Genomic DNA, 20,848 nt, shown 5'->3' with positions numbered 1-20,848 from the left:
AAGATAGGGTTTTAAATTTTGTAAGCTTTATGACACATAAAATTAACTTACATTCGTGCAATGTTCTGTTCATCCTCAATTATAATTAATAATCTGTGTTTAGAAAATAAAAGCATGTATTAACGAAGATCAGATGACAGTTATTACTAAACTTGCGTAATAATAAAAGGCTTAAGTATATAGAAATTGACATTGTATCAAAATTAATTTAGTTCTTTTTTGATTCTTATTAGCTTCTAATTTTACAAATGTGTTGATAAGTATACAATTAAGAGCAATTTAATAAGTATATAGTATAAATATGTGTTAGTGAACATTTGTTTTAGTTTTAAATTGCTATTTATTTGAAACACACATGCCGTTTGAATTATTGTTTAAACACAGATAAGAAATTTAAATACTATTAAATATCTTGTTCGTACAGTTTATAAATGGAACCATTTATTAACCTTTATGGGTTAAGTTCACAGCTAGTATGTTTAAAAAAAACGTGAATTCAAAATTTTACGGTTTTCTAACTGCTTACAAATAGTAACCATAAAAATGAAACTTGACTGGTCTTTAGATTTAGGCTATAGGTTTTGCTTTCGGTAATGGAAATAATTATGATTGTCAAATTTATTATTTTCTCAAATAAACCGTCAATAGACTGAAACCTAGTATATACCTATATTGCCCAAAAGCAGTCAAAATGACTGGATTGTGAATGCGTAAATTAATTTATTTAAAATTAATTTTTAACATTTTTTATGTTATTTACAGTTATATAACAAGTTATTAGTAAATATTAACAATAAAAAAATTATATGTTCTACGAAAAGTCACAAAATTCTAAGAAATTGTGTCATTATATGCATCATTGTTTTTCTAATTGGAATTAAAAGCAGTCAAAATGACTTCCTTAGGCAATTTAGTGTTAATTAGTTTATCTTGTGGTGCCATCTATCGTAAGGGCTGATAAACACTAGGCTAAACACTTAGTGCTAAGCAGCTCTGAGACACTGTCATTTATGCGTGAATGTGAGTTTCTTATCCCGATAGTCAAGTGTTGTTAATTGAAGGGTAAAAGGCACTGTTAACTTCTAATTTGTGCTCAAAACATAGAGGATGTTTCTATTTTAAAAATAATTTCTCTATTTATTTGAAGCAGAACTTTTCTAAGTACATTTTTTACACTTTTATCATTATTTTGTATTAGTTTAAGTCAAAATAAGTGAAAATATTATATTTAGCATTTTAATAATATATAGTTATGAAATAAAGCATGAAACCTCGGTGTCTACGTCAAAGGAAAAATATTCCAAACACAGCTCACTTCCAAACAATACTTAAAATTTGCACTTATTTGCAGTTAGATTTAAGAGGAACATTTATTCATTAAAGAAATTTCTGTAATTTACAGAATCTGTTATTGATAAATCTTTGAATATAAATGAAAAAAAAATCAAATTACTTTTCTTGTATTTCATATTTTTATACTAATATAAATCAGATACTCGACCTGATTTTTTTGGTAACTATTAGACTTTTTTGTATAATTAAAAAATTCTGAAATATATTTTTTCTTTGGAGTGCATATTAAGAGCGTTATTTTTTAGTGGATATTTAGAAATAAACTGCATAAAAAGGAAATGGTTTAACATCCGCGACGAAGAGTTATTTTTAAAATATTATTCTCAGAGAGAAATTGTTAAAAATTAAAATGCACACAAAGCATGTAAATGAAAGCAAATACGTCAGCAAAAAGCATTTATTTTTTTTATTTGAAAGAACGTAAACAAAAATGTCATCTTGAAAAATGTTAATTAAATCCTGACTTCTACCAGAAATGATTTTGAAATCACTTCTAAGAGTCCTTACTTGTCTTCTTTCCGAGTAAACTTCTCTTTCTAATTTTAAAAAAAAGAAACAAAAAGAGAAAAAAAATATTACTTGGAATTGTTTTCTTGAAAAGTAAGCTGCTCCCACCCAAACCATTAAGATAATTTCTTGGAACTCGGAGACTCCTCATTTTCTTGAAATAGCCAAATGGCAATTACTTTTTCGAGAAGAAGCACTTTAAAAAGGTTTCATTGTTGAGTGTACTATTTTAACAAAAATATTACTATATTTATTTTGCTAAAACTTAAGACTAAATGCAAAAAGACGTATATCAAGATTTAGATAAGCAAAATCAAACTAATTATAATCGATATTTTGTTGTATTTTTTTCTATATCTTAAAAATTTACTGAGAAGTTAAAGAAGTAAATATTAAGAAGGATTTTAGATTGAGACACTCTTTTTTAATGTTTTCAACCTTTACTATATTTAATAATGTTTACAGCAGTTAATAGAATTAAATGGTTTTTAACTTTAATTGAATCTCAGTTTCTTTATTGCAATCGCACTCATTACAATGTTACTTTAGTCCTTCAGAGGAAATTCTTAGAGCTTACTTTTGATTTAACCTTTGCATAGCTATCAACAAACAAATCGGAAGTCGTCGTGGAGAAATCTTCAGAGGAAGGCATTGGCTCACATTGGGCTGTCTGGCCAACTATGATGATGATGATGATGATCAACAAACAAAACTTTATTGCCGACCATCTTAGACAGTTGGCTTAAGAAGAAATGAACACTATTCCTCAAAAGTGCAATAAATATTTATACCGACAGCAGTAAAAGTACTGAACCTGCAGTTCCTTGCATGATTACAGAGACCGCTTGTGGAAAATTTGCAATCTATCAATGTAGAGCCGTGGTGGTTCAAGGAATAGAGCGTTCGCCTTCCAATGAGGTGAACCGGGTTCGAATCCCGGTAATGGCTGGTCGATACGAATTCCGCATCCGGCTTGCACTGACTACAGTGCTAACGTGAAATATCTTCAGCGGTAGGAGGATCATGGGTTAAAGTCTCCTTGAGAAGTAACCGTGAGAAGTTCTCGTGGTCTTGCTCTCCATGTAACGCAAAAGCGGGTAAGTTCCATCAAAAAGTACCCCAGGAAGGCAAATTCATACCAATGCTTGATCCAGGAGTTCCCTTGTCTTCTGGAATGGGTTCAAAATTACAAGACTACGTAGTTAAACACTAGTAGTCGCAAAAAATGGGTGTGCTGTTCAACGACGGTTATAGGATATAAAATTATAAAATCTGCAAACGTACAGCCGTGGTGGCTAAGGGGATAGAGCATTCGCTTTCTATTGAGATGTACCGGGTTGGAATCCCAGAAATGACTGGTCTAAACGAATTTCGCACCCGGCTCGCACCGATCAGAGTGCTGACTTAGAATATCCTCAGTGGTTGACTGATCATGAGTTAGAATCTTCTTGTCAGAACAACCGTGTGATGTTTTCGTAGTTTTTCTCTCCATGTAACATGAATGTGGATTAGTTCCATCAAAAAACCCTACACGAAGGCAAATTTATTCCTATACTTGATTCATGAGTTCCCTTGTCCTCTGAATATGGTTTAAAATGACAAGGCTACCGCGCTAAACAAAAAATTAGGTTGACTGTTCAACGACGGTTATAAAATAAAAAATCTGCCCCTTAATCCGAATCACTGTTCCTTCTACAGGAACAAACTTCTGGCAATCAATGTAGGCCTTAAGTCTTGGGAAAGTGCTTCAGAGAATTTTGCTGAACTATGCATCTCTTTGGACAGATATAGCTCGCTGCAACATCTCAGTAAGTCAATCCTAGTCAACGGAGAATGTTTAAACAAAATTTCTTATCTCCACCATAAAAATCCATATTTTCTTGAATACGAAGTAGCTGGAAATCTTAGGCACGAGATCGGTTAGAGATTATGGATGAGGTTGAACATCCCAATCAAGGCTTTTTGTAGAGTTCTCAAGGACAAATGAAGGCGTGTATAGTTCTGATGAAACATGTATAGTTTTACCTAAAATCTTATTATGTACGCTTTTGTTCAGTTGCTGTTTTTAAATTTCTACTTGGGAGTAATACTTTTTTTTACTTTTGAAGTTTATAATATCTGCTCATAAATTTGCTTTCTCTAGTACGGAATTCTCTATACAACATGTAACAAAAATTGGTGCGAATTTTTATGTCAAACTCAGTACTTTTGTTTCATTGAAATCGAAAATAATGATTCCTTTACTATGAGCTACAGACATTTCATTTCATAATGTTCTTTTCTATAATAAGCTAAATAGAATTTAATAAAATATAAAACTATAATTAAAATAACAAATAATGAAAATATTTTAGTATGAATATCTTAAGTTAAAGCTTCTCTATAGCAAAAAGAAAATTGCTTACAACATTTGTTTCAATCGAGGCAATATATTTGATTTAAACATCACTGAATCTACTTTGGAAAAAGATTTACGTCTTTCAATTCTGACCTCAACTTTTCTTCAATAAATAAATTTTAAATTTGCTAGCCCTAAGAGGAACAGGAAAGGAAAAGGAAGAAAAAAAAGATTAAAGAAAATCGATCTTTTCGAAAATAGTTATCTGTGAAATCTTCACCAGATTAAATTTCTAAGTTGTCTACATTTATCACATTTTTTCTTCCCCGCGAAGCACGTCTAAAAGATTTTTTTCTAATCAAAGATGACTTCACTACAAAAAGCTACTAGGACAAAAATAAAATTTGATTTTTTCTCTCCAAGGAATACTGAAGAAAAGAAATTTTAGCATTGATTCTCGAACTAAAATATTTACTGTCTTAAAAGATTTGTTCTGTTGTAAAAGACAATTTTGTAACTTTGAAATATTTCTTTAGTTTAAAACTAAACTTGTTTCTTTCTAGACCAAAATGTTTTTTTTATTTGAATATATTTGTTTAGGTCTGAATAGTTTTTTAAATTAAATTTTTTAATCTATTTTTTACTTTATGATGTCTACTTTCTGCATTTTATTAAGTTGAAAAATGATTTCAATTGGCCTTTAGAAATTCATAAACGAACTTTGTTAAAAAAACGGATTTTTTTTCAAAAAAATTATTTTATCCTATATAAATTTACGAATAGTAAGATAAATAAAACATATTTATTTTTAAAATACCACAAATCATTATTATGAGTGTTTGAAAGTTTTTACGAAATATAATTGAAAAAATAATTTTAACTTCACCGCATGAATGGCAGATAATGTAACAATTTTCATTGGAAACCTTTAGAAAACTAAATTTAATATCTTAATTCAACTTTTAAAGTTAATTTGATTTCGTACTGATTAAAGAATATTTAAGTAGTTAATTAAAAAACATTATTTCCAAGTATTAATTAATATGACTTATGAAATAAATAAGTACAATTCTGAATCAAAAAATCCACCCGACTCAAAAGTTGAATTTATTCAGCATAGCTTTTGAGAGAAAAAAACAACTAAAATAAAAAGCAAGAGAAAACCTAAAAAATACTTCAAAGAAGATTTTGTTCAAAGAATTTACTTTACAGGATTATTTTGACATAAAAAAAGATCCGAAAAAAGTGAATTTCTTATTCTCCTCATTCACTTTTCTTAAGGAATTTTCACAATACTAATGATAAATATATGCTATTTTTATATCTTTGAAAACTTAGCTTATTTGTGATTAAATAATTCCTTATATTAGTAATTTTGAGATTTTTTTTGTGCTTAAATCATACAAAAGAAATATTTTATATAAAATACATCAAATTTTAGCAATACAATCATAACAAAAACATAAAAATAATTAGATAGGAACAAAATGAAAGATAGCTGTGAAAAAGAAGAAGCTCGGTTAATTAATCTCAAAATAAATTTTATTAGTTTCAAATAATCTCCTTTAAAATTAGTATCAAAAGAAAAAAAAACTGTTTTAGAGCCTCAAAAGTTACGAATAGCTATTATTAGATGTAGAGATAAGTTACTTAATCACATTTTATTAAATAAGAAACAAAACAATACAAAAAAAATACTTACATCGAAAAATCACACTTTTTTTCCAAAAAAAAAAGCAGTAAATAAATAAATTGTGATTGCTTTATTGCAATCACCGGTTACCCACTGGTCAATTTTTTTTCTTGTTTTTTGTTTTTGTTTGACTCCGATAAACGCCACAGCATTTCAAAGCATGAGTTGCAAAAACTGTCTTAATTGATGTTTGTCGTCGGATTGGTTTTCAAATCCTCCCTATCTACGTGTTTTAAGACGTCACAAACTACTTTTGCTTCTTCAAGTATTCATATTTATATTAAAATCACCGTCAAGAAAGTAATTATACGTCAATTTAAAAAAAAATATTAAAATACTTTAAATTATTATTATGTAAATGCAATAACTGCTGTTGAAAATGAAAATGAAAAAGAAAAAGAATTTAAAAAATTATCAAACAGCAGCCGTCGCCATAGCAACGAACGCAAGTAAGACGCATGCGCACTGTTTACTACTACTCTTAAACACAGTTGAAAAGTGTGATGACGTCCAAATAAAGTGCGCCCGCCATAAAACCAAAAACAAGACCCATTTTACCAATGGGTAAAAAAAACAATAAAAAGGAACAAATTAAAAAAATAATAAGCGATAAAAAAATGATTTAAGTTGAGAGGGAATTAAACGGAGGGTTTCAATATTATTTTCAGAGAGTTTGTTTCTCTTGATATTTGATTAAATGGCAATATAATCAAATTCAAAGACAACAACAAAATAATTGTCTTTCTAGGATTAGAAGAGATTAATTGAAAATTAAATACAATCACGTGTTTTTAGAGCACCCAAATGATAAGCAATCTATGATACTTTGAACTATAAGTAATGCCATTAAAATATGTTTTAATCTTTAACTAACGTAGTCGAAAAAGAAAGAAACTTGTTAAGAAATTAAATAAGATCAGATAAGTAGCATTTGAGGAGAGAAATTCATTTTTTCCAGAAAGATATAACTATATCATCTGGGGAAGATTTTCCAGACGATAGCAATGTAAACAATATTTATAAAAGCGTTCGAATATTATAAACGTTAGATTCTTTTATAAATTCAATAATCTGCTTATCTTAGTAATGAGAATTTTTCGTTATCTATTTATATTTATTGGCCTGAATAAGTGCGTAGATAGTATTTTTCTTCTTCTTAGTGTTTAGATGTTTATGAATACGTTTTTATATATTAAAAAATAATGATTGAAGAACGGATACCAATTTCAAACAGAAAAGAACAGCTTCTTCTATTGGATATTTTATGTTTCAAATTCCTATAAACATAATCACACGTTTAAATCAACTATTTTTGAAATTATTAATATTTTTCCAAGTAATATTTTTAACAATAGCATAAGGAAGTATTTCATTGAGCTTCAAATCTGTAAATTAACCCTTAGATAACGTCAGGGTGAGGTAGCTTTTTTTAGAAAATGTCATTTTAACTCTTTGCATTTATGGTACATTAAGATCGATTTATGTATAATACGTACTCACTTATTCTAATGTATTCTTACTCATTAATTCGCACTTATTCTCATCTTAACTAATGTATTATTTATTTGCTTATGCTGTCTCATGTGTTTAATATATGTAGAAACCAATGTGAACTACTTTAAAGAGTAAAAAAAAAATGATTTTTTGTCCGTGGCTGTATCGTCTTATGTATTAATTTTATTTCAAACTAGGTGTTCAACAGCTGATCCAATTCTGAGTTTGCAACTTTCAATGATCAATTCCGTAGGCATGTAATTTTGAACCGAACACAGAAGATAAGAGAACTTCTGGATCACGCGTTGGAGCAAACTAGCCTTTGTGAAGAACCTTTTAATGGAACTTACCCTCATTTGCGTTGCATGGAAAGAAAAACGTTGAAAACCAGCAACGGTCTGAACTACTTTAAGGATAATTTTTCAAAATTTAAAAGATATATATTTGATAATTACTGCAGTTAATATCTTTAATAAAATCTATTTTAAGGTAATGAAAAATACTTTAAAAAATTTAAGAAAAGTAAAAAATTTATTTTTTATGTTTATAGGGGCTTATAATTTGAAATAATAGCTCGAACTCTAACTTAATGTAAAATACTTTAGATGTACTACATTAAAAAACCGAAATTATGCTCTTGATAGCGTTATACCATCTTATATGCTTATTAAAGAAACAACTCTTACTAAAACTACTTTAAAAAGTTAAATATGAATTCTTTTAGGATTATAGAGACTAATAAGATTAACTAATAGTCTAATAAACTTCTTTAAATTTATGCATTTTTCTGCTTCAAATATACTACACTAAAATATCAAACCGTATTTCCTTGATATGATTTAATAACCTTTTGTTTAAATATTTCTTTTATTTAAAATAAAAAAATCTAAAAATAGCAAAAGTATGTTATTTATATAATTATACTACCTGGTATGTTTAATTTACAGAGACTACTTTAAAAATCGCAAACTTCTCCCAAAATACTACGTTGTTAACATTACCTTAATAACTAAGCTGAATATACGGTGTTATTAATATGGCCGTTATAACTAAGCTGTGTTTTTTTCATAATTGTGCCATAGAAGTTCACTTAGCAAATACCTCTTCGAAAATTAACTGCTGTAAATAGTCAAAATGTTTATACTATTCTACAGGTTCCAGAATAATATAAGCATTCTATTCTACATACTATATACTATTCTACGAGTCTGCATACTACTACATACTATTGTAAGTAGTAGAACATAGTACTATACTAATACTATTACTATAGTACTATACTATACTATTATAGAATATAGTACTATACTATACTATTATAGAATATAGTACTATACTATACTATTATAGAATATAGTACTTTACATACTATTGTAAGTATGTAGAATATAGTATACTATATTCTACATACTATTCTACATTAATAGAGTAGATTTTAAATTACAGTATTAATAAATTACAAATAATGATACATTTGAAAGTCTTTAAATTTCAATTTTAAAAAAGCAGAAGTGTGTAATATATATGATTATACGAACTTGTATGTATATTTTATGGATATTACTTTAAAAATCGTAAATTTCTCCAAAAAGACTACGGTATTAATACTGCCATGAAGAGTCTAAGCTGTATTTTTTTCTTAACTATACAATCTAATATATGTTGAATTAACAGATACTACTTCGAATATTGACTGCTGTAAGCAGTCTAAATGATTATACCCTTTTATATGTTCCATTAATAGAAACGACTTTGAGTGCATTAATAAGTCATACATAATGAAATATTTGGCAGCCTTTAAATTGAAATTTCATGAAGATAAAAGGAGAAGTTTCAAAAGACCGGATAAATATAATCCCTTCACCTCCCCCTCACCTGGGAATTATCGATTGGACTTATTCAGAAAGTTGTTCAGAAGTTGTTGATTGATTGGATGATGAAAAGGTCGAAAGTAATCACTTCTCTCATTAACAACTGCGAATTGAACATAACTCGTTGATGGTAATCTGTTTTAGTGAGTGACTTTAAATGCTTTATTCAGAAAGCTTCCTTTTGTGCGTGAAGCTTTAAGTTAAAGTTATTGATTTAAGTGGTGCCTTTGCACATTTTTGATAATTGTTAGCTGTGATTAAGCTGAGATAAAATAAATTAAGCTATGATGAAACAAAATAAGTGAAAATGAGCAATAATATAAAGGGGAATGAGCAATGTTTTTATTTTTATTTTTAAATTTGTAGAGAGAGTATTAGGTTGCAGTAGTTGTAGTTCATGGTTGGTTGGTGTCGTATCCTCTATTGAATCATATTTCATGGTGTGCTTGAATAGTTTTTGTTATTTCTGTGGCATTAGTGGCATTAAATGAATACAAATCCTCTTCTGTGGGGTAGTTTAAGAGGTGAAGGCGTGCAGCGACTGCAGGGCAGTTATAAACATGATATGGTGTCAGTTCCACATTAAGACAGTTGTCACAGTTTTGATATTTTCTAGTCCCATCTGTAGAAATTTTCATGTTTTTATGATGTTTTCTTAGTCTGATGAGAGTAGTGGCTGTCTTCTTATCGATGTCAAGATTAGTTATTTGATCGTGGGCTTTGGTTTTTAAAGGGGTGAATAGTCTTGACTTTGCAAAAGCATTTGCATCTGCCAACGTGGTAGGGATTGTATTTTGATTGAGATCTCCGGCATTTTTAGCCAAGGAATCATCTAGTTCATTGAACTCTAGGTTTACATGGGCGGTAATTCACTGCAAGAAGCATTTTTTCCGGAGATGCTGAAGTTGTCCAAGTTGTTCTATGATATTCAGGATCAGACTTGAGGTACCTTTGCTGAGGGGCTGTAAGGCAGACCTGCAGTCGCTGAAGGTTGTAGTTCATTTACGTCGCATTAGAGCTGCACAATGGACTATTATCGACGGTCTGGGAAACATCTTTGTGGTTGATCCGAATACATGCCATCACAATTTTGATCATCTGCAGAGGGGATGGCAGCCCCTCTTTGGTAGACCGACGACCTGATTGCGAAATAAAGCAATTTAAGTTAGAACAGTTTACCGAGGATTAATACCGCACAATCTCGGAACCTACGCAGACTGATCCAAGTGGTCATATATCCACACACTGACGCAGCCAGTGATGCTTAACTTCCGTGATCTGCTGCTGGGCTAAAGAGAATACAAGGGCTAGTTCACTCCGCTCTTAGAGCTGAAGCTACGATTTCCCTCCTCATGACGTCACTGTGTCCACAGATCTCGGAGATCGCAAGCAAAGATATGATAACTTTGCATCTTTCTCTTTGTAAAAATAAGTTAGACTTTTTCTGGTTATTAGCCTTCAAACTTTACGTAATTAACACATTATTTCCGTTCATAAACATAGTTCAAAAAAAACTTTCTTGGTTATTATATTAAAAAAATACTATTTTAAACTTATAAAAATGTTTTGCTAGTTGGTGAAAATGACACGATAAATACTTTATTTTAAAAAGTTCAGTTTTAACTTTAACTATTAAGAAAAATGAAGGCATATATCGACACTTTTTTTATCTACATATTCTTTTATAACGATAAGTTAAGTTAAATTTAGAATCCCTGATTTTAAAATATGTCGTTAATAGCAATTTGTTCTTACTTAATCATTAGGAAACATGAACCTTAAACGCTAATTACTGAAACAAAATAATAATTTAGGTTCATAATGACATTAGAAATTTTACAATTGTTCATAGACATTTAAATTTACGATGATATAATTTATAGATATTTAAATTGAAGAGAATATAATTTTTAAAAAAAATCATAAATATTTAGAATAACTACATTAAAAAATGTGATATGAAATTAGGAGAATTTCAACTATATACTATATATTTTATTTATACTTTTTACTTACATTTTAATTTTCTTTGACTTTATCCATTTTTTAATTCTTTTCACCTGCCTTTCTTTATGAAGTAACGAGGCGGTTTCTATTTAGATAATGAATTTTTATAAAAGTTCTTTACGACAGAATAAACGTATTGCTGTTTTATATTAACTGTGTCATTTCGGAATCCATTCTTTACATAGTTGTTCATTTACTTTAGGGAACACGCGAAAAATTATACTTTTTCCTTTTGTCTTTGTGTCAGAATTTTTGCAAGTTGCAATCGCGCAAACTGGCATTTCGATAATAGTTTTAAATTCTTGTAAATTCACTGCAAAAACTGAGGAAAGTCATTATAGAAAATAACAAATGTCTTTGAATATCTCGCAAAAAGAAATGATCCAATATTAGTTAGAGCTAGTAAGGCCAAACGCTCCGTTCTTGAAGTAAAAAAGCAAGCTTTGCGCCAAAGTGACGTCACTAGAGTGACGTCGGAGGATCGGAGCGGCGAGAGATACTTCAAAGGAGTGAACCAGCCCTTCTATTCTCTTTAGCCCTGGATCTGCAGGGAACCGTATATTAACGAGAGTAATTGGAATAGTTGACAACAGTTACAGTCAAAAGAAAGAAAAAAAAGTTAAGTGCACAAATGAGAACGACTGCTGTTTGAAACCTGAAAATGCTTATTATTCCAAAGTTTACGGGTTATTTTACTAACACAAAAGAAATTTAAATTTCTGAAGCGGTCCTTTCAGGACTTCATTTTCAAATTTTCTTTTTTTTGAACTTTCTAATGCAAGTAATCTTGTATCGAAAAAAACCGGTCTCTTCATGCTACTGAGTGAAAAAATAGCGTGTAGCTGAAAAATTTCTGTACAGTTTTACAGAGGAACTCAACGCTTGTTTATTCATGCATAATGGGACAAGCAAAAAATCTTATGAATGAGTCAAGCGCATAAATCAATATGTAAAATATTTATTTGCATTATAGTGCATAAGTTGCAATTGTTTCTGAATACCAACCCAAAGGTAATTATAGTATTGGAATGAACTCACTTTTTAACTTGTTATTTGTAGTTATTTACTTTATTCTTCGCTATTCAAATACCTGGATTGAGAAGTATTTAGATAATTATTATTTTAATCATTATTTTTATTATCCTTTTATTATTTTTATCCTCATTTTTTGTGTTATGTTTCTTTATTTTATGGCCGGCATAAAGGAAATTTTAGTATTGGAACGACAGTCTGTTTTCATAACTCGTTTATGGTTAGGTTTCTTTTATTGCCGTACTTATACAGAAAAAAAGAGTTACTGCTTTGACATTAAATACTGTGTAATCCTCTATTGAGCATAAAAACAGCCCGAAATAAGAGAGCCAATCATAAAAACTTCCAAATGAGCAAAAAAATTTTCAATTATACATAAAGTTTTTTATATTTTTAAAATAATTTTTTAAATGTTTTTATCAGTATCATTTATTCAAAATTTTCATCCCTACACTTAAATATATGATGAAAAATAAACATTTTGAAGTAAAAAATAATTTTCCTGTAATACAAATATTGGGAACAAAAATCGAATAAATAAAATGATTATTTTAAAAAAAAAACATTCCGACTACAGCCAGTTGTGAGTCAGAAGGTAATGATAGTTAAAGCTCAACAGTTTCATGATTATCTCAACAATCATGAAAATGACTCACATCATAGCGCACAAGCCGCCTTTACTTATCAGGCAAACTGGAACCATCAATCTGAAGCTGGGAGGGCTGAAACCACCAGCGGAGATCGAACCCAGGGTCTTCACAATGACAAATCAGTGCCTTACTCACTAAGACATCACGGCTTTAATTACGTTTAAACTTTCCGTAAGTAGTATAATTAGTACAAGATATACCAAGTAGAGCCATTAAGGCAGATTGTTCTTGTGATTTTTCATGTTTCCCAGTGGCGCCATCTATGGCTGAGGATTCGACTTTTGCCACAAGCAAACGTCACCAGGATATCCCGGCATAACGGCTTAGACGTGGTGCAGGCAAATAGTAACATTCAGCAAAACTCGAAGAAATGCTACTTATGACGGTACTCTGAAAGGCAATTTTAAGTTGAGTTATTTACGTTCTCCAAGAATCTTAACGTAAATAACTTCGAAGTTTTTTACGTAGAGATTCTTTTTTAATCATTGATTCGCATAAATGAGTCACAACAGCTGAGATTTAGATAATAGAGTGGCCATGAAGATTGATATACGCTCAGAAAAGCTGTATTCTGGGTTTTTTACAGAAAATTTATAAGAAAAGTGCGCAATGTTTGAAAGTAATTTCATCATGTCCTGTGATTGACAAACAATTTTAAACTGAATCTCGTCAATGGTTTATTAGTTATCAAAGTTTTTTTCGTGTAATTTAATGCTTGTCAATCTATACTTAAATATCGAACAGTGCTTGTTATGGCGTGACTTTATGAACGCAACAGATGATCTCTAACAACTATTGTGATTTTATTTATATATATTTTTTGCTATTTGTTGTCTTTTATATTTTAAACGTCGCTGAACAGCTGATCCAATTTTGGGTTTACGACTACTAATCTTCAACCTCGTAGCCTTGTAATTTTGAACCAATCCAGAAGACAAGGAAATTCCACGAGCAGTACTCCCAGAGGTATGATTTGTTATGGGAACACGGAGGACCTTGTGACTCTACAGATTTAACGTGCATCAGTCCACATTTTCACTACGGCGAGTCTTCGGCCGGCGGGGATCGAACCTACAACCTCTTGGACACTGGCCCAGTGCCCTACCAACCAGGCTATTTTGTAATCGTTTGTTCCACGAAAGATTTATTTTTATAAATTTAAGAGAAAAACTAATAATCGAATAGTTATTATAATTAGGATATTAAACGCTCATTGATATTTTTCTGAACAAACAATTTTAAAAAAATTGCAGAAGCTTCTTATGAATTCAACAACATTTTTATTCTTTTAGATATGTTTGCTATAAACATATTAGGTAAACATAAAATAGAGAAAGCATTTTACATCATTTTGAGGTGTAGTACTTAAAATAAACATTGATGATTCAATTAGCTTTATTTATAACGAGGTAAAAGAGTTATGGCACAAAATTTTCTTTTGAGCTGAGTTAAAATATTTTAAGATTCAATTAGCTTTATTTATAACGAGGTAAAAGAGTTATGGCACAGAATTTTCTTTTGAGCTGAGTTAAAATATTTTAAGATTCAATTAGCTTTATTTATAACGAGGTAAAAGAGTTGCGGCACAAAATGTTCTTTTGAGCTGAGTTAAAATATTTTAAGATTCAATTAGCTTTATTTATAACGAGGTAAAAGAGTTGCGGCACAAAATGTTCTTTTGAGCTGAGTTAAAATATTTTAAGATTCAATTAGCTTTATTTATAACGAGGTAAAAGAGTTGCGGCACAAAATGTTCTTTTGAGCTGAGTTAAAATATTTTAAGATTCAATTAGCTTTATTTATAACGAGGTAAAAGAGTTGCGGCACAAAATGTTCTTTTGAGCTGAGTTAAAATATTTTAAGATTCAATTAGCTTTATTTATAACGAGGTAAAAGAGTTGCGGCACAAAATGTTCTTTTGAGCTGAGTTAAAATATTTTAAGATTCAATTAGCTTTATTTATAACGAGGTAAAAGAGTTGCGGCACAAAATGTTCTTTTGAGCTGAGTTAAAATATTTTAAGATTCAATTAGCTTTATTTATAACGAGGTAAAAGAGTTACGGCACAAAATGTTCTTTTGAGCTGAGTTAAAATATTTTAAGATTCAATTAACATAATTTTTAAACTATTCAAAAAGTCGATTAAGTATCGATCCATTTCATTGTATTTCAGTTATGTTGCTCAATTAATTTGGATTTCTTCATTAAATAAATATATGAATGTCTTTTAATTCCTCACAAGGAATTTATTTTAAGTTTTGTATTATTTTCTTTTTTCTGTAAATAGTTTTCCAATTATGGAAAAAATAGAAAATATTAACACAAGAATACAACATATCGAACTTTTAAAAATAGCAATTCAGCCTGCATTTGTTGTATAAATATTCAGATTATATTACATGATAATTCAGAATTGTTTGTTTCATTTTTTCTAACTTCATTTTACAGATATATTAGACATTATTAAAATATATCTTTCATTGCATTTCAATGAAGATTGCTTGTTTTCATAGCATAAAAATTTTAATCATATTTTAATAGTTACATACATATTTTCTTTTATTTTTACGCATTTTTGTGTATTTGCGTTTTTTTGTAATTCTTTTTTGTTGAAAGCAGATAAATAACTGATCTTTGAAAGAATATATCCTCCATAGATACTCTAGTATTACCTGTTCAAATTAAATATAAGTACTATTCATTTTTTAGAGAGCACGTTCTCTCTTCGATTTCTTTATAGTTACTTATTGATTTTGTTTTTAAAACTTCAGTTTGTTGGAAAATTTTTATTATAATTGTTATTTCAAAATAACAAAGCACCATTTCGGTAAGCAATAAGATCAGGTCCTCCTTATTTTTAATCAGAGCATAGTTTCTCTTATTTTGTTACAGAACAAAACAATTTTTCCGCTATAAATGAAAAGATTTAAATTACGTTGACATGAAAACATAAAATGGGAGAAATACTGCACGCAAAGAAATATTTTCAAATATTCATAAAAATCTAATTAAACATATTTTTATTAAAATAATTGGCATATTTTGTCAAAAAAAGACATCCAAATCATTTCTTTTGAAAAATTTCAATGATAATTATTAATTTTAATTATGAAAACATAGTAAAGTTTAAAAAAATGTTTTTAGATAAAATGAAAAATCTTCAGAAACTGAAGAGGAATGAAATTCTTTCCTCTCCAGTTATATGAAAGTATATAAAAAACTAATAATAATTCTCGATAATAATAAATATAATTTGTTTCATAAATTAAAAAATTAAAAAGTCGAAGTTTTTCTTGCACATATCAAGAAATTACGGTCGCAACCGCAGATTGTTTTTTTTTTCTTCTAATATCGTTTTTCACCTAATTAATTTTCCATTCCGCTCGTTAGATTTCAAACTTGTTTTGTTTTCCTCTTTCACGTTTGGTGAGTTTTGAGAATGGACGCCTGTTTTTTATAGCTCAAAACATTTCTGCTTTGTCTACCCTTATAGTTTATAAAACAAATGAAATTTATATAATCAAGCATGTGTTTTCGGCCTATTTAAGATATAGATTTAGGCTCTTTATTTAAATAAATTTTATTTCAAACAGAAAGTGAGCTTGTGGAAGCACAGAAAATCAGTTTTTACTCACACTTTTAAAAAGATTACTTGGATATGAAAAAGCATATTATTTACACAATACTATATTTTTAGTGCTTGAGTAAAAAAATTAAAGACAAAAACACAGAAAGAGAAGGAAAAAAAAGCTTTAAAAATAATTGACTTATTTTAGCATTTATAATCATAACCGCATATGCATTTCAGATTTATGAATAATTGCGAGTAGAGATGCCAACTGCTCCGGACAAGCCAGAATAATTAAAAAACGGTAGTAAAGTAAATTTTGCAAATATTTGACTATTTTTGCTTGCTTTTTAAAAGGCATAGTATGACATAAGTAGTGTAAAGTGGTGAATTATATAAGCCTACGAATTATTTAGAAATAGTGGTGGATGAAAATCTACTAAACGGAATTTATTAAACTAAAAATTTCAATTGATAAACTACCACTTCAAAATATATATTTGCTGTCCGGAGCAAGTTGGCATCTCTGTGCGAGGAATAATTTATGATTATTATGATTAATAATGCTTATTTATTGATTATTTTCTTTTTACTTTATTCCGTACGAAGAACACCCCGTACAAAGAATCTTAGATAAGTTAAAATTTATCTCTTTACCAGAAAATCTCAATCAAACGTTAATTTGGAAGAGAGATCATTGAAATAACTATAAATGAGAGAATTGCATTCCCTGAAATTTAATGAGCGAAGGGATTTACTTTGTCATAGGGCTTCCGCTCTAGGGCTGTCGGCTTATTTTCAACTTAGGGAACTTATTAGGAACTTGAGGGCGAATTGAGGTTTAAAAGATTGCAGACTTTCTTTTGTAAGTTTTATTTTTTTACTGCAGTGAACTTCCACTGTAAGAATTTAGATGCTTCTTTAAAATGGAACGAAAACAGTAAATTCAGAATTGAACAGAGGAAGTTTCAAACTTTCATTCTTAAATCATTAAAAAAAATTTCTTTCACTAACATTAATTTTTATTATCAGTTTGTGATTAAAAGACTTGGAAGTTTTTTTTATTTTTCTCCTGACAATGAAGAAAAATGGCTTAATATTAGGGGTTTTTTTTCAAACGGAAAATACGTAATCGTAAACATTTATTTGGTGACACTTAAAAATTATGATAAACCATTTAAAAACGAAGATGACGATTATTTTGGTAATTATTTATGCTTTACAAAAAACGATGATTAAAATATGCAATTACGAAGATACTACAGCAACAAGATTAACAACGACAAGACTAAATTAGGCCCGTGTGTGAATTTAACGGAGTACAATTTCCAATTTGGTACTTACAACTTGGCAAGAATACGTGATTAGGCCATACCATGTGATTTAAATCTCAATGTTGGGTCCAATCCGCCGCTGTCGTACTTGGAGAATTAACTTTACAGTATTTAGGCTTTGTTTATTATCTCGCTGAATCAGTTTTTGAATCAGATGTAAATGGATACTTGCATGTGACGTTACGCTTGTGTGTCGAATTTCATTGGCCTCTGAATCGCGGCATAAACGAATGCCACGTTTTATAACAGGCTGATGTCGCTATTGGATATCGAGTTTTATCAGAGACTGCGAGCTAGAATGACAAAAGTAATAATTCTTATTGAATTTATTTGTTATTCCAAGTTATTTCATTGTTCTTTCTATAAACTAAGTTTAAGTATTTAATTATATGCACATCATAGATGATAATCTGGTACATTTTCATTGAACAAAATATGTAAAAAAAAAAAAACATTGATTTATTATGGAGAACAAATTTTATTGCTTTCTAAACCTAACCTTAAGTTAAATTTTTTTAAGCCCATTAAAGTTTCTTTTAAAAAAATGTACTGTAACCAATATATGTTTTTCTTGGTTTACTGGAATGTTTTACTGGAATGTTCTACTGAAATGTTTTACTGGAATTATAAGAATTGCCCATTGCACCTTGCATTGCAATTATCAAGAAAACTAGACTATCTACTATTGTGACAACTGACTTAGTGTATTTAATTAGAACTATATGTATATTGGAATTATTGATTGTGATCCATAGGTAAATTACTAATAGCAAGTTTGTTGAGTGCAAAATAAAAAATTAAAAAAATTAAAAGCAGGATACTTAATAACTTTTGATCTAGTGATAGGATTGTCAAGTACTGAAATACAGTCTATATGATAAGTGTGACTAATCTTCAATAAGTTAAAAAAAAATTGAACTCACGATGTCAGAAGTTATAAAATCTGACAAAAATGCGTACTTTTTCTAAATTAACCATATCTTTTTGATACATTTGTATTTTTCGCACTCAAAATATGAGATCTAATCATAATCTGAAAAATATGGTTTCTATAGTTAATAGAAACTACGAAACTAAACTCAGTGGCGCCACAGCCCATAGAAGGTCAAGGGCTACTGTGCCCATCTCAGTTTTCTTGACCTTGGGCTCTGGGGTGCAGGAGCAGATGTTCCGGTCAGGTGGTCAAACTAGTTTTATAATTGTAAGCAAAAGTGTTTTGACTTAAATAATTTTAGACTTCGCTCAAAATAAATGAAATTTATTTAAAGTTATTCGAGTTTTCAACAGAGCTCTGGAAACTTATCCAATTGGGGCTTCCCACCTAATTCTGAAGGTATTTGCCATTTATCTGTTGAAAAAAGGCATATTAATTCAGAAATAGTAAATTTTTGAATATCCTAACTTAAATTATCTTTTGCGCAAATATTCCAATGTATTTAAAATGATTCTCTAGAATCATTAAGGTTCCATCTTAGCACGTGAAAATTCGATTATACGATTGAAAGTGATGTGTTTCGATTTGTATTTTTCGCTTGGAATATTTTTAGCATACATCTAAATAGCACAAAAACTAATTGTTTATCCTCAGATAATAATTTTTAGCTTTAAAACGATCTATTTATGCACACAAAAGATTATTTACATTTGCTAAAGGTAGAATATATGGAAGTATATTCTATATATAGCTCTGTATACTTAGGTCATATTTATCATTTATATCAAGTGTATCGCATGGATGGAATAAACTTCCATGGAATAAGTTAACTGTTATTCTAATGAGTATTTTCTCATCAAAATAGTTTCATAAATTTTATGATAGTTAATGAAGGAGTGGATTTAATCTTTTAGAATTTTACTAGCTAAGTTATATAGAGCACTAGTAGTTTCAAGTTACTTTAATGGAAATTATAATCTGAGAGTGCTTTGTATAATTTAATGAGTTTGAGGACTAAGTAATAGCTCTACTATCCCAAAAGAATGTCTCTTTCGAACTCTAGGTGTTCATAAAAGTTTCCATTTGAATAAAGTTAGTAGTTATGCTCCATGCTTCTCCTTTCTTTTATTTCTTGTAACTTCATTTGCAAAACGCTTGATCACTACGTTATTTACCCTGTATCATAATTGCATAAATTACATAATAAAAATGTAAGCCCGAAAAGAAAACAACTAAGTACTCTGAGTAAAGTTTGCTTTAATGATCGGATTGCCACGTATTACAACTGAATCTTTATGTTTCGAGGATGTGACTGCAACGGGAACAGTTTAGCAGGGGTACGCGTTCTTATACGAAATATCTTACAACAAACGAAAATGTAACAAAATTTTATTTAAAAACAAAGCTAAGCATAAAAATTTACGATTACGAATTTTTCTATTGGCTATTTTTCGCAGAGTTAAGAGTTAATAATTAGTGATGTCAACAGCCAGTTGTGATTTCTAACTTTTGTGCAATTTTTCTATATTAAAAAGCACTTTCAATTTTTTCATTAGTGGTACACTGCTTTACGAAAATTTTAGAAAGGGTACACAAAAGTAATAAGTTTGGGAAACACTGATTTAGGGAGTCAGAAATCCTAATCCGTCAAAAGAAAAAGGATTATTTCGGAGAAAGTAATTTTTTTTGTCTAATTTCGTAACGTAAATATCGTCTGCACTAAATAATTAGCATAATTGAGGTCACCCCTCAAACCGTTAAGATTGAATCCTATTTCGTGAAAATCCGTTCATCAAAAGTTATTCAGAATGTCTTATTTTTTACGCACTTCTTGTAATAAAATGTACGCATTACATAATTATAAATTCAAGGAAAAATTTCCCTTTTATTTTCTATTTCTCAACTTTCTTCCTTATTCTCTTTTCTTATTTGTTTTTAAAATTGCGTCTTAATTCCTTCTCGCTCCCGTGAAAATGACGGGGTGAGGTTTCACCCTCTATTTCTCGCTCCCGTGATATCGACGGGCTGTGTTCAGTAGTAACGCGCCAATAAGAATAAAACTAATTC

At 29.4% G+C, this 20,848-nt stretch overlaps 1 protein-coding gene across 1 annotated transcript in view; it reads left to right on the top strand.

The window, feature by feature from the left end:
• Positions 1–7,693, top strand: part of LOC107453886 (uncharacterized) — a 158,509-nt gene extending 150,816 nt beyond the window's left edge. Inside the window, exon 5 of the mRNA XM_071184266.2 lies at positions 7,583–7,693. Within this exon, the coding sequence (XP_071040367.2) occupies positions 7,583–7,646 (64 nt within the window). The 3' untranslated portion in view covers positions 7,647–7,693. The remainder of the gene's footprint in view (positions 1–7,582) is intronic.
• The last annotated feature ends 13,155 nt before the right edge of the window (positions 7,694–20,848 follow it).

Source organism: Parasteatoda tepidariorum, chromosome 10, assembly GCF_982258835.1.
Source record: "Parasteatoda tepidariorum strain Cologne lab strain chromosome 10, Ptep-v5.0, whole genome shotgun sequence".
NCBI lineage: Eukaryota > Metazoa > Arthropoda > Arachnida > Araneae > Theridiidae > Parasteatoda > Parasteatoda tepidariorum.
The sequence above is the reverse complement of the archived record's forward strand: the minus strand, read 5'-3'. Positions and strand labels throughout refer to the sequence as shown.